General features: G+C 46.7%; 1 protein-coding gene across 1 annotated transcript; it reads right to left on the bottom strand.

The window, feature by feature from the left end:
* Positions 1-8,292: 8,292 nt before the first annotated feature.
* LOC144259662 (olfactory receptor 52P1-like) lies at positions 8,293-9,950 on the bottom strand. The gene is made up of 2 exons (XM_077807966.1): positions 9,944-9,950; positions 8,293-9,308 (listed from the first exon to the last, which is right to left on the bottom strand). Exons 1-2 carry the CDS (start codon positions 9,948-9,950, stop codon positions 8,293-8,295), a joined length of 1,023 nt encoding a protein of 340 aa, XP_077664092.1.
* Between the last annotated feature and the right edge of the window lie 2,059 nt (positions 9,951-12,009).

The raw sequence follows: 12,009 nt of genomic DNA, 5'->3' as shown, positions 1-12,009 counted from the left end.
GCCTAGAAAATGTAAAAGGAAACTTCGTTTGATAGCATCCTGTCTGGCAAGAACTCACTTATCAATAGCTGGGATGTGAAACCCTCACTTCTGTATTGTCTTGTCATTATAGTTTCCACTTTGCTATTGTTTGTCTGTATAATCTCTGTCTGGTTCTGTGATTGTTTCTGTCTGCTGTATAATTAATTTTGCTGGGTGTAATCTAATTATTGTGGTGGGATATAATTGGTTAGCTAATCATGTTACAATATGTTAGGATTGGTTAGTTAAATTTCAGTAGAATGATTGGTTAAGGTATAGCTGAGAATATTACTATATAAATTAGGGGCAAACAGGAAGTAAATTGGGATTTGAAAATAAGGAAAAAGGAACTTGTATTTAAGCTTGCTGGAAGTTCACCCCAATAAACATCAAATTGTTTGCACCTTCGGACTTTGGGTATTGTTGCTCTCTGTTCATGCAAGAAGGACCAGGGAAGTGGGAGAGTGAAGGAATAAGCTCTCTAACAATAGCTAGCAGTCATATTGTACCATCTTCTGCCGAGCAGCCCTGAGATGTGGATGGCATGCAGTCCTTCTGCACCATCTGCTGCCAGCCAAGATGTAAAAGATAGATGGAGTGGATCAAAACAAGAAATAGACCAGATTTGTTTTGTACTCATTTGCTTCCCCTCCCCTCCCCCATCTTGGGGACTCATTCCTCTAGGTCACACTGCAGTCACTCACAGAGAAGGTGCAGCGAGGTAAATCTAGCCATGTATCAATCAGAGGCCAGACTAACTTCCTTGTTCCAATAAGAACAATAACTTAGGTGCACCATTTCTTACTGGAACCCTCCGTGAAGTCCTGCCTGAAATACTCTTTGATGTAAAGCCACCCCCTTTGTTATCTTAGCTCCCTGAAGCCAACCCTGTAAGCCGTGTCATCAGTCGCCCCTCCCTCCGTCAGAGCAACGGCAGACAATCGTTCTGCGCCTTTTTTCTGTGTGGATGCCATACCAAGGCAAGCATGGAGGCCGCTCAGCTTACTTTGGCAATTAGGAGCACATTAAAGACCACACGCATTCTCCAGCAGTATATGCAGCACCAGAACCTGGCAAAGCAATACCGGGCGAGGAGGCGACATCAGCGCAGTCACGTGAGTGATCAGGACATGGACACCAATGCATGCATCATGGTGCTAATGGGGCAGGTGCATGCCGTGGAACGCCGATTCTGGGCTCGGGAAACAAGCACAGACTGGTGGGACCGCATAGTGTTGCAGGTCTGGGACGATTCCCAGTGGCTGCGAAACTTTCGCATGCGTAAAGGAACTTTCATGGAACTTTGTGACTTGCTTTCCTCTGCCCTGAAGCACATGAATACCAAGATGAGAGCAGCCCTCACAGTTGAGAAGCGAGTGGCGATAGCCCTGTGGAAGCTTGCAATGCCAGACAGCTACCAGTCAGTTGGGAATCAGTTTGGAGTGGGCAAATCTACTGTTGGGGCTGCTGTGATGCAAGTAGCCCACGCAATCAAAGATCTGCTGATATCAAGGGTAGTGACCCTGGGAAATGTGCAGGTCATAGTGGATGGCTTTGCTGCAATGGGATTCCCTCACTGTGGTGGGGCCATAGACAGAACCCATATCCCTGTCTTTGCACCGGAGCACCAAGCCAGCGAGTACATAAACCGCAAGGGGTACTTTTCAATAGTGCTGCAAGCTCTGGTGGATCACAAGGGATGTTTCACCAACATCAATGTGGGATGGCAGGGAAAGGTACATGGCGCTTGCATCTTCAGGAACTCTGGTCTGTTTCAAAAGCTGCAGGAAGGGACTTTATTCCCAGACCAGAAAATAACTGTTGGGGATGTTGAAATGCCTATAGTTATCCTTGGGGACCCAGCCTACCCCTTAATGCCATGGATCATGAAGCTGTACACAGGCAGCCTGGACAGTAGTCAGGAGCTGTTCAACTACAGGCTGAGCAAGTGCAGAATGGTGGTAGAATGTGCATTTGGACGTTTAAAGGCGCGCTGGCGCAGTTTACTGACTCGCTTAGACCTCAGCGAAACCAATATTCCCACTGTTATTACTGCTGGCTGTGCGCTCCACAATATCTGTGAGAGTAAGGGGGAGACGTTTATGGTGGGATGGGAGGTTGAGGCAAATCACCTGGCTGCTGGTTAAGCGCAGCCAGACACCAGGGCGGTTAGAAGAGCACAGGAGGGCACGGTACGCATCAGAGAAGCTTTGAAAACCAGTTACATTACTGGCAAGGCTAAGGTGTGAAAGTTCTCTTTGTTTCTCCTTGATGAAACCCCCTCCCCCTTGGTTCACTCTACTTCCCTGTAAGCTAACCACCCTCCCCTCCTCCCTTCCATCACCGCTTGCAGACGCAATAAAGTCATTGTTTCTTCACATTCATGCATTCTTTATTCATTCATTACACAAATAGAGGGATGACTACCAAGGTAGCCCAGGACGGGTGGTGGAGGAGGGAAGGAAAATGCCATACAGCACTTTAAAAGTTTACAACTTTAAAATTTATTGAATGCCAGCCTTCTGTTTTTTGGGCAATCCTTTGTGGCGGAGTGGCTGGTTGGCCAGAGGCCCCCCACCGCGTTCTTGGGCGTCTGGGTGTGGAGGCTATGGAACTTGGGGAGGAGGGCGGTTGATTACACAGGGGCTGTAGTGGCAGTCTGTGCTCCAGCTGCCTTTGCTGCAGCTCAACCATACACTGGAGCATACTGGTTTGATCCTCCAGCAGCCTCAGCATTGAATCCTGCCTCCTCTCATCACGCTGCCGCCATATTTGAGCTTCAGCCCAGTCTTCAGTCCGCCACTTACTCTCTTCAGCCCGCCACTTACTCTCTTAAGCCCGCCACCTCTCCTCCCGGTCATTTTGTGCTTTCCTGCACTCTGACATTATTTGCCTTCACACATTCGTCTGTGCTCTGTCAGTGTGGGAGGACAACATGAGCTCAGAGAACATTTCATCACGAGTGCATTTTTTTTTCTTTCTCATCTTCACTAGCCTCTGGGAAAGAGAAGATCCTGTGATCTTTGAAACACATGCAGCTGGTGGAGAAAAAAAAAGGGACAGCGATATTTAAAAAGACACATTTTATAAAGCAGTGGCTACACTCTTTCAGGGTAAACCTTGCTGTTAACATTACATACATAGCACATGTGCTTTCGTTACAAGGTCGCATTTTGTCTCCCCCCACCGCGTGGCTACCCGTCAACCCTCCCCCCTCCCCATGTCTAACAGCGGGGAACATTTCTGTTCAGCCACAGGCAAAGAGCCCAGCAGGAACGGGCTCCTCTGAGTGTCCCCTGAAGAAAAGCACCCTATTTCAACAAGGTGACCATAAATGATATCTCACTCTCCTGAGGATAACACAGAGAGATAAAGAAAGGATGTTGTTTGAACGCCAGCGAACATACTCTGCAATGCTTTGTTGTACAATGATTCCCGAGTATGTGTTACTGGCCTGGAGTGGTAAAGTGTCCTACCATGAAGGACGCAACAGGGCTGCCCTCCCCAGAAACCTTTTTCAAAGGCTTTGGGAGTGCATCCAGGAGAGCTGCGAATGCCAGGGAAAATTAATCCTTTCACATATTTGCTTTTAAACCATGTATAGTATTTTAAAAGGTACACTCACCGGAGGTCCCTTCTCCACCTGCCGGGTCCAGGAGGCAGCCTTGGGTGTGTTCAGGGGGTACTGGCTCCAGGTCCACGGTGAGAAACAGTTCCTGGATGTCAGGAAAATCGGTTTCTCCACTTGCTTGCTGTGAGCTAGCTAAAAGCTCATCATCATCATCTTCTTCTTCATCCCCAAAACTTGCTTCCGTGTTGCCTCCACCTCCATTGAAGGAGTCAAACAAAACGGCTGGGGTAGTGGTGGCTGGAGAGAGTCCAGCAAAGGGCAACAAAAATGATCAGGGGTCTGGAACACATGACTTATGAGGAGAGGCTGAGGGAACTGGGATTGTTTTATCTGCAGAAGAGAAGAATGAGGGGGGATTTGATAGCTGCTTTCAACTACCTGAGAGGTGGTTCCAGAGAGGATGGTTCTAGACTATTCTCGGTGGTAGAAGAGGACAGGACAAGGAGTAATGGTCTCAAGTTGCAGTGGGGGAGGTTTAGGTTGGATATTAGGAAAAACTTTTTCATTAGGAGGATGGTGAAACACTGGAATGCGTTACCTAGGGAGGTGGTAGAATCTCCTTCCTTAGAAGTTTTTAAGGTCAGGCTTGACAAAGCCCTGGCTGTGATGATTTAATTGGGGATTGGTCCTGCTTTGAGCAGGGGGTTGGACTAGATGACCTCCTGAGGTCCCTTCCAACGCTGATATCCTATGATACTATGATTCTATGATTAACCCCCTAAAATGGCATGCAGCTCATCATAGAAGCGCCATGTTTGGGGCTCTGACCCGGAGCGGCCGTTCACCTTTCTGGTTTTCTGGTAGGCTTGCCTCAGCTCCTTAAGTTTCACATGGCACTGCTTCGGGTCCCTGTTATGGCCTCTGTCCGTCATGCCCTGGGAGATTTTGACAAAGGTTTTGGCATTTTGAAAACTTCCTCAGCTAGGAAGGCTTTAGCCTGACCATCCACTTTAATCTGCTCCTGAGAAACATTTTCCTGACCAACGAGTTCTTTCTGTGCTTGATCTACTTCCAGGTTTACTTCCGAGACATTAGACAGACATTTAGAAATTTCATTCTCAGACAAACTGTTCTTTTCCTCAGACAAACATTTGGAGAAACCCTCCCCAGGCAAATCAATGTCCATAATAGACACAGGTTCAAGATAATTCCTCTCCTGTGACTGGCTACCTGGACTGAACAAAGCTTTAATATTTTCCCCAATCAAAAGATCCTTAGGCAGAAAGGTCCTTACACCAGTTATAACTTCATGCTTAGTACCATTCCATTCAAGGTGGATTCTGGCTAAAGACATGCTTACAGTAAGCTCATAGAGGACTACAACAGTCACACTCTGATTTGGGAAGTAATCTTGCTCTTTACAAGATCTGCTTTAACAAGAGTGACGTTAGAAGCTATAATTTGCCCTAAACAGCTTTTACCATTGACTTTTACACACTCTATGAATTTGCCCTTACCACTCCCATACAGAGCATTGGCACAATTTATGGGGTCACCTTGTACTGAACTCACAGGCACAGGCACTTAACATTATCAGATCTCTCCGTTCTTGGTTTGTAGCTTTCTTTTTACAGCTTATCCCATTTTCTGAGCACAAATCTTCCAGGGTTTTTTTGTCAAGGAACTTATATGCTTTTTGCTAAGCCATTGCAACTGCTCTTTAACCAACCAAACTCTCACGACCAAAATTCAAATTTGGATAGCGTGCAGTTCTGACCCAAAGCTTAATTGACCTGGCTTAATTGACGTGGATCCTAGCACGACTACACCACTGTAACGATGCTGGCTTTGTGGGACCCAGCTGAGAGTGTTAATCCTGGACAAATTGCTTAAAGCAGGGCAGTTACAGCCCAGGCCTGGGGTTCCTTTGCACACCAAGGCAAACCAAACCAGCCAAACAGAGAAGAATTTGGTTTTACCCCACTGGCTAACCATAAGTCATACAAGCAATTCCCTTGGACAATCAAGTTTCCCAGTATCACCACCAGGGCCACTCGTTATGGGGATGAAGGGTTATGAAAACCAATACCCCAGCAAAAGAAAAAAGGGTTCTCCTGATCCCAAGGGACCAAGCCCCAGACCCAGGTCAATACACAAATCAGATCTTACCCGCCAATCACGCTGTTGCCAATCCTTTAGCATCTAAAATCTAAAGGTTTATTCATAAAATGAAAAAGATATAGATGAGAGCCAGAATTGGTTCAATGGAATCAATTACATACAGTGATAGCAAAGTTCTTGGTTCTGGCTTGTAGCAGAGATGGAATAAACTGCAGGTTTTAATAAAGTCTCTAGAGAACATCAACAGCCACGACGGGTCATTCAGTCCTTTGCTCAGAGTGCCAGTTTTAGGCAAGAAGCAGGACTGAAGACAAGATGGAGATGAGGCAGCTGCATTTTCTAGTCTTTTCCGGGTGTAAGGACACCTCTTTGTTCTTACTGTGGAAAATTACAGCAAAATGGAGTTTGGAGTCACATGGGCAAGCCACATGCCCATGCACAATTCAGTTCTTTACAGGAGGCAGCCAATGCTCACATGCCATTTTCAAGGTTCTCAGGAAGACTTCTTATGTGGACTGGAGTCTTCCAAGGTCCATTGTCAATGAAGTGTTTCTTGGCTGGGCACTGAATGTGCACATTCCTTTCTCAAGAAGTTGACCAAATGCTTTACTAAGGCTACTTCAGAATCGAACACATTGATATGCAAGTACATAGCCAATATTCATAACTTCAACTAAAAAAACCGATTCACCTATACAGATAGTATAATCATAATAAGCAAATCAGAACCTTTCCATAGACAACATTTGTACAGTGTTTCTTCTAATAAATATCATTGGTTGCACCAACGATCTCTACGGTCACAGGTTAAATTAATAAGGTCACAGGGGTTCGTTCTGCTTTGAGCAGGGGTTGGACTAGGTGACCTCCTGAGGTCTCTTTCAACCCTAATCTTCTACGATTCAATTCAACCTTCTACGATTCAGCCTGAGAAGGAAGCTTTCTTCTCTCATAGGAATACTGGGCTTCACTGATCCCTCTCATTTGCTATTTGGACTACCCCAGCAGGGCAGAGCCTTTGTACTGAGCTGGCCCTAGGAGGCTGGGCCACACCATAGGAAGAGGCAGTTGTCGCTCAAAAAAAAAAAAAGAGAGAAACACCTTGCTGCTGTATGGGCCACCACAAGGTGTCTCTTAGGGTGAGCAGGCACCCTTCACGGTACCTTACCACAGACGGAGACCTTGGGACTTTCGCAGGGAGGTGGTAGGAAGTGGCCAAGAATGGCCACCTTACATAGGCAGCGGATATAGTACACCAAGGGAGGCTAAATCTCCACTGTGCTACTGACCCACTTGCCACATTTGAAAGTGTGGACACCTGGGCTGTGGTGGCTCATGCCCCACCTGGTCTCTGCCCCTCATGCCCCTCCCCTCTTTTCTTCCATGACTTCACCTATGCTCCATTCTTCCTGTCCTTGCAACACCTGGTTACCATGGCCTTTGCTGAGTCCTGACTCCCTCCTCTCCTCCATCCCCTCCTCCTCTGAACCCCCTGTCTGCCACTCACTGAGTCCCTCCTCTCTACCACTCACCTTCCCTGTGGCCCCCCAACCTCCCACATGCTGAGTCCCTCCTCTGCTCCACCCCCCACCCACTGCTCTATGAGTCCCTCCCCCTAATCCCTCATCCCCCAAAGCTTCTATTCCCTGTGGCATCTCTGTGTAATAGAGAACCACATTTCAAAGTGGTCCCTGGCCTCCTGGCCTCCTGTGTTCAAGCTCCCTTTGCTAAGTTGTTTCAGTATCAGCAGGCACAGCGGCAGGAGGAGTCCCACAGCTGGAACAAGTGTAGGATCCAGATGTTAACCAAAAAGCAGAGGCACGCAAATGCCATAAGTGATTAAGGGTATGTCTGCACTACAGGATTAGGCCAATGTTATTTAAGTCGATCCTCAGCCTCTGATTTAAGCAATTCTGTTTTACATGTCCCCACTATGTTCATTGTGTCGGCTAAGCGCATCCTTACTAGCAGGGCTTGTCAGTATGCTCTTGTCTAACACTGCAGTTTATTAGATCGAGGCACACACAGACATAACCAATAGGTCTAGAATATCCCAGATATTTACCTAACACCTGGAAAGGAACTGAATAATAAACAGCAGGTTCGCAGTGGGCAGTTGGTCACCCATTGGGGAGAAAGGGTATCAGGAAAAAGGTCTCTCAAGATGGTTTCTGAGGACTGCTCCAAAGTGCAATATAATTAGCTAATCTTTTATAATGTCTACAAAGCATAGAGGTCATAGTGACCCCTACTGGATCACCACTTTTTCCAACTTTCAATAAACTTTGAATATCAGAGGTGTTTAGATTCAAGGTTTTCATCCATTTATCTTCTCTCTTTCTCATGTATTGACTTGTCTGTCCACTCCTCCCATTGCAATTAGCAGAAACTGCCTGCCAGATTTTGACCTTGCATCTAAAAACCTGTTTTCTAATTAACCCTTAACTATGTGGTGTTCTATATTGTTAATTCATTGTGGCCAGTGCACATCACATGGCTGCGATTAGCTTGAGAACATTCTGAGGTAAACATCCCTCAAAATCCAGGGTAACATAGGGCAGTTCCAAAACCCTCTCTTGTCATGCGGGTTTAAAGTCAGTACCGTGAGGTGAGTACGTTCTGCAGATGTATTTGACCACTTTGTCACGAAGATCCTTGGTGTTGATCCCATAAATGATAGGGTTGAGCATGGGGGGAATGAGATAATGGAGGTTGGACAAGAGGATGTGAATGTGCGGAGTGATGCCCTGACCAAACCTGTGTGACAGACTGGAGAGGAGTCCAAGAGGATAAGACATCAGTAGTGCACAGATATGGGCTGTGCAGGTGTTGAGGGCTTTCTGGTTGGCTTCCTTGGAAGAGATTCTGAGGAGCGTCCTGATGATCAAACCGTAGGACAGGCCAATGAGCGTCAGGTCGAACCCAATGATTACAAACGCCATCAGCAAGCCGTACACTCTGCTGGCTGTGATGTCCCCACATGACACCTTTGCCACAGTTATGTGGTCACAGTACGTATGGGGGATAATGCGGTTGGCACAGAATGGCTGCCCGCTCAGGAGCAGGGGCATAGGCAGAATGAAGAGAACAGCTCTTGTCAAACACACTAGCCCTAGCTTAGCTATTCGTGCGTTGGTGAGGATGGTGGCGTATCTCAGAGGGTTACATATGGCAACATAGCGATCAAAGGCCATTGTCACTAGGACAGTTGAGTGCATAGTAGAAAATGCGTAAAAGAAGAACATCTGGGTGAGGCAGCTCTTCACAGTAATGCTTTTCAAATTGAACCAAAAAATGCACAGTGCCTTTGGCACAAAGGAGGTAGATGTGGTGATGTCTGAGAGCGCCAGCATGCAGAGCAGCAGGTACATCGGCTTGTGCAGGGTCTGCTCTTTGCCTACCACAAACAGAACTGTGAAATTTCCCAACAGGCCCATAATGTAGAACGCAGAGAAAGGGATGGAAATCCAGATGTGGTCAGCTTCCAGGCCAGGGACGCCGGTTAGGATGAATATTGAAGAGTCAGAGGGGGAGAAGCTGAAATTTGCCATGAGGTGGCCGGTGCGTCGATCACGCTCAGAAATGCTCCATGTGCCTGTGAAGGGAGAGAAGCACAACGAGGGGGATTACACAGTTTATAACAAATAGTATGGTAATTATTTTATATTTTTATTTTAGGCACATTGTATAGTTTTACAATTCTTGGTATTAGCAACACATTACTTCCAAAAATCACCACTGGCAATAACAACAAATCCATTGCAAGTGTCCATCTAAAATCATTTTTCTCATGCTACACCTTTGGCCCAATACTGTTGGGATTTTGGGGTTTTAGGGTTAACCTGTGTCCTCTCTTTGCAAAATTAAGTTCTCTCTTTCCTCCTTGTCCTGAAGGATCAAATCCTGATTTCTCTTGCTTAACAGAATCCACTGACTGATTGGGTGTGCCCTCTGTGCTAACAGCTATTAGCCAGTCTTTCTTCTTCCTGTCAGCCAGGTAATTTGCATCCAACCAGACAGAAGCCCCTTTACCCGTGTTCAGATCCTTAACTCTTACCAATTCCAAGGCTGGACTCTGTCTTAAAGAGATACCATCCATTTTTACTAGCATATTAGATGCAAGATTCTGTTGTCCTTCCATTACCAACCTCTGTTTCCACATGGAAACAGATGTTCAATTCACTGAGAGACTACAAGTCATAGGCAAAATGTCTAGAGGTGAGAGTGTACCTGCCATCCCTGGCCTGCATTCTCGAGAGATTAACTACACAGCTCTTCTGCTCTGCAGACTTAGCTACCCAGTCTTCCCTCTCAATCTGAGACACAGACAGAAGTGATCACTTTAGATGAAAGAAAAGGAGTACTTGTGGCACCTTAGAGACTAACCAATTTATTTGAGCTTAAGCTTTTGTGAGCTACAGCTCACTTCATCGGATGCATACTGTGGAAAGTGTAGAAGATCTTTTTATACACACAAAGCATGAAAAAATACCTCCTCCCACCCCACTCTCCTGCTGGTAATAGCTTATCTAAAGTGATCACTCTCCTTACAATGTGTATGATAATCAAGGTGGACCATTTCCAGCACAAATCCAAGTTTTAGCAAGAACGTCCAAGGAGGGGGGGAGGTTTCCACATTGTCAATGGGCAACATAGTCAAATCACCTTCGTGCTTTCTTTGTGCCCTAGCTGATCAATCTGATCACGCAGACCTGGTATACCCTTTCCCAGCACCACCCCAGCAACAGGCAAAATAAAAGCACCAGAATTGTTTGGTCTCTGGGATTTTGTCATGACACTAACTGGATGCAACCCAGTCACAGTGTCATTCTTCCCAGAAGACCCAAATCTAGGACCATTCCCTTAATGGGTTTTAGTTGTATCCAGAACCAACTCTGAGACACCTGCATTGCCCCCAACCATCACAGGCTCTACTGGTGCCTGCCTTGGCATTTGCCCCTTGTGTGTGATGTATCTCACTGGCGAGACACATTCACTGATTACCCCTCAGCCAAGGGAGCAAATGTGACAGGAGGCACCTCACCCCCTGCAGAGGAAGAGCTGTGGAGAGCGTGGGGTGGCTCTGAGATGGTCAGATCTAGGGATTATTGGGGAGCATGGAGCAGACACTAGCGACCAGCGTGCTGTTGGAATCGGGGCAGCCTGGGATGGGGAAGGAGAGTATGGAGAGGGGAGCACAGAGTATAATGGGAGATTGAGAAAGGTGAGGAGCAAACTGACGGGTTTGTCCCAGGTGGCACCTGGAGCTGGGGTTCCACCGAGTCCTTTGACTCCTCAGCCTGAGCTTCCTCTCTCAATGGGCTGTTGTGACCCGCTAAAGACCCGCTCCCAGTGTTGCCTCCACCAGCGTTCCCACAGGCAGGGACACACCTGGCTGCAGGTACAGGCAGGCTCTGACCAGCCTCTGCGTGAGCCAACGATAGAGAGATTACAGCCAAAATAACCCCCAGCTCCCTAGCCCATGACCCCAGAGCTGTACCGGACTGAACTGGTCCAAACTCCAACCAGTATGAATTTCTTTCCTGGTTTGCCCCTCCCTCAATGTGGGGACACAGTGCACGCTTTTGGCAACCAAGCTGATATTCCCCCGCACCTCACACACTTCACTTAACGGCATCCTGGGTTTCAATTAAAACATCAAACAAGTTTATGAATTACACCTTGGGTTTCTCAGGTTTCCATACACAGGTTACAAATCCCTTTGGCCGGAGTCCAGCACTTCCCTCAGTCAGGCTTATTTCCTCACATCTTTCCCGTGCTCTTGAGTGGAGAGGCCCTTCCCAACCAGCTACCTAGATTGAAGGCATCTTGTCTAGTGGGCATTACTGATGTGTAACTACAATTGAAAAACAGATTATAGAATAGCAGGGTTGAAAGGGATCTCAGGAGGTCATCTAGTCCAACCCCCTGCTCAAAGCTGGACCAATCCCCAATTTTTGCCCCAGATCCCTAAATGACCCCCTGAAGGATTGAACTCACAGCTCTGGGTTTAGCAGGCCAATGCTCAAACTACTGAGCTATCCCTCCCTCCTACATATTGATACATAGTCAATATTCATGACTTCAGGTACACAAATCATACATGCATAAAAACAGGATAATCATATTCAAAAGATCATAACTTTTCCAATGACATCTTACATAACACATCTGACATGAAATGTATCAGAAATATGCTATAATCATATCATAATAACATCACAATGAGAAATAGGGGTGCAGTGTCACACAAAGGTCAACTGTTCTTTCTACAGGTGAAATGTCTGAAGGTACAC

This window comes from Eretmochelys imbricata, chromosome 1 (assembly GCF_965152235.1).
Source record: "Eretmochelys imbricata isolate rEreImb1 chromosome 1, rEreImb1.hap1, whole genome shotgun sequence".
Taxonomy (NCBI): domain Eukaryota; kingdom Metazoa; phylum Chordata; order Testudines; family Cheloniidae; genus Eretmochelys; species Eretmochelys imbricata.
Note: the sequence above shows the minus strand (reverse complement) of the source record. Positions and strands in the feature narration are given on the sequence as shown.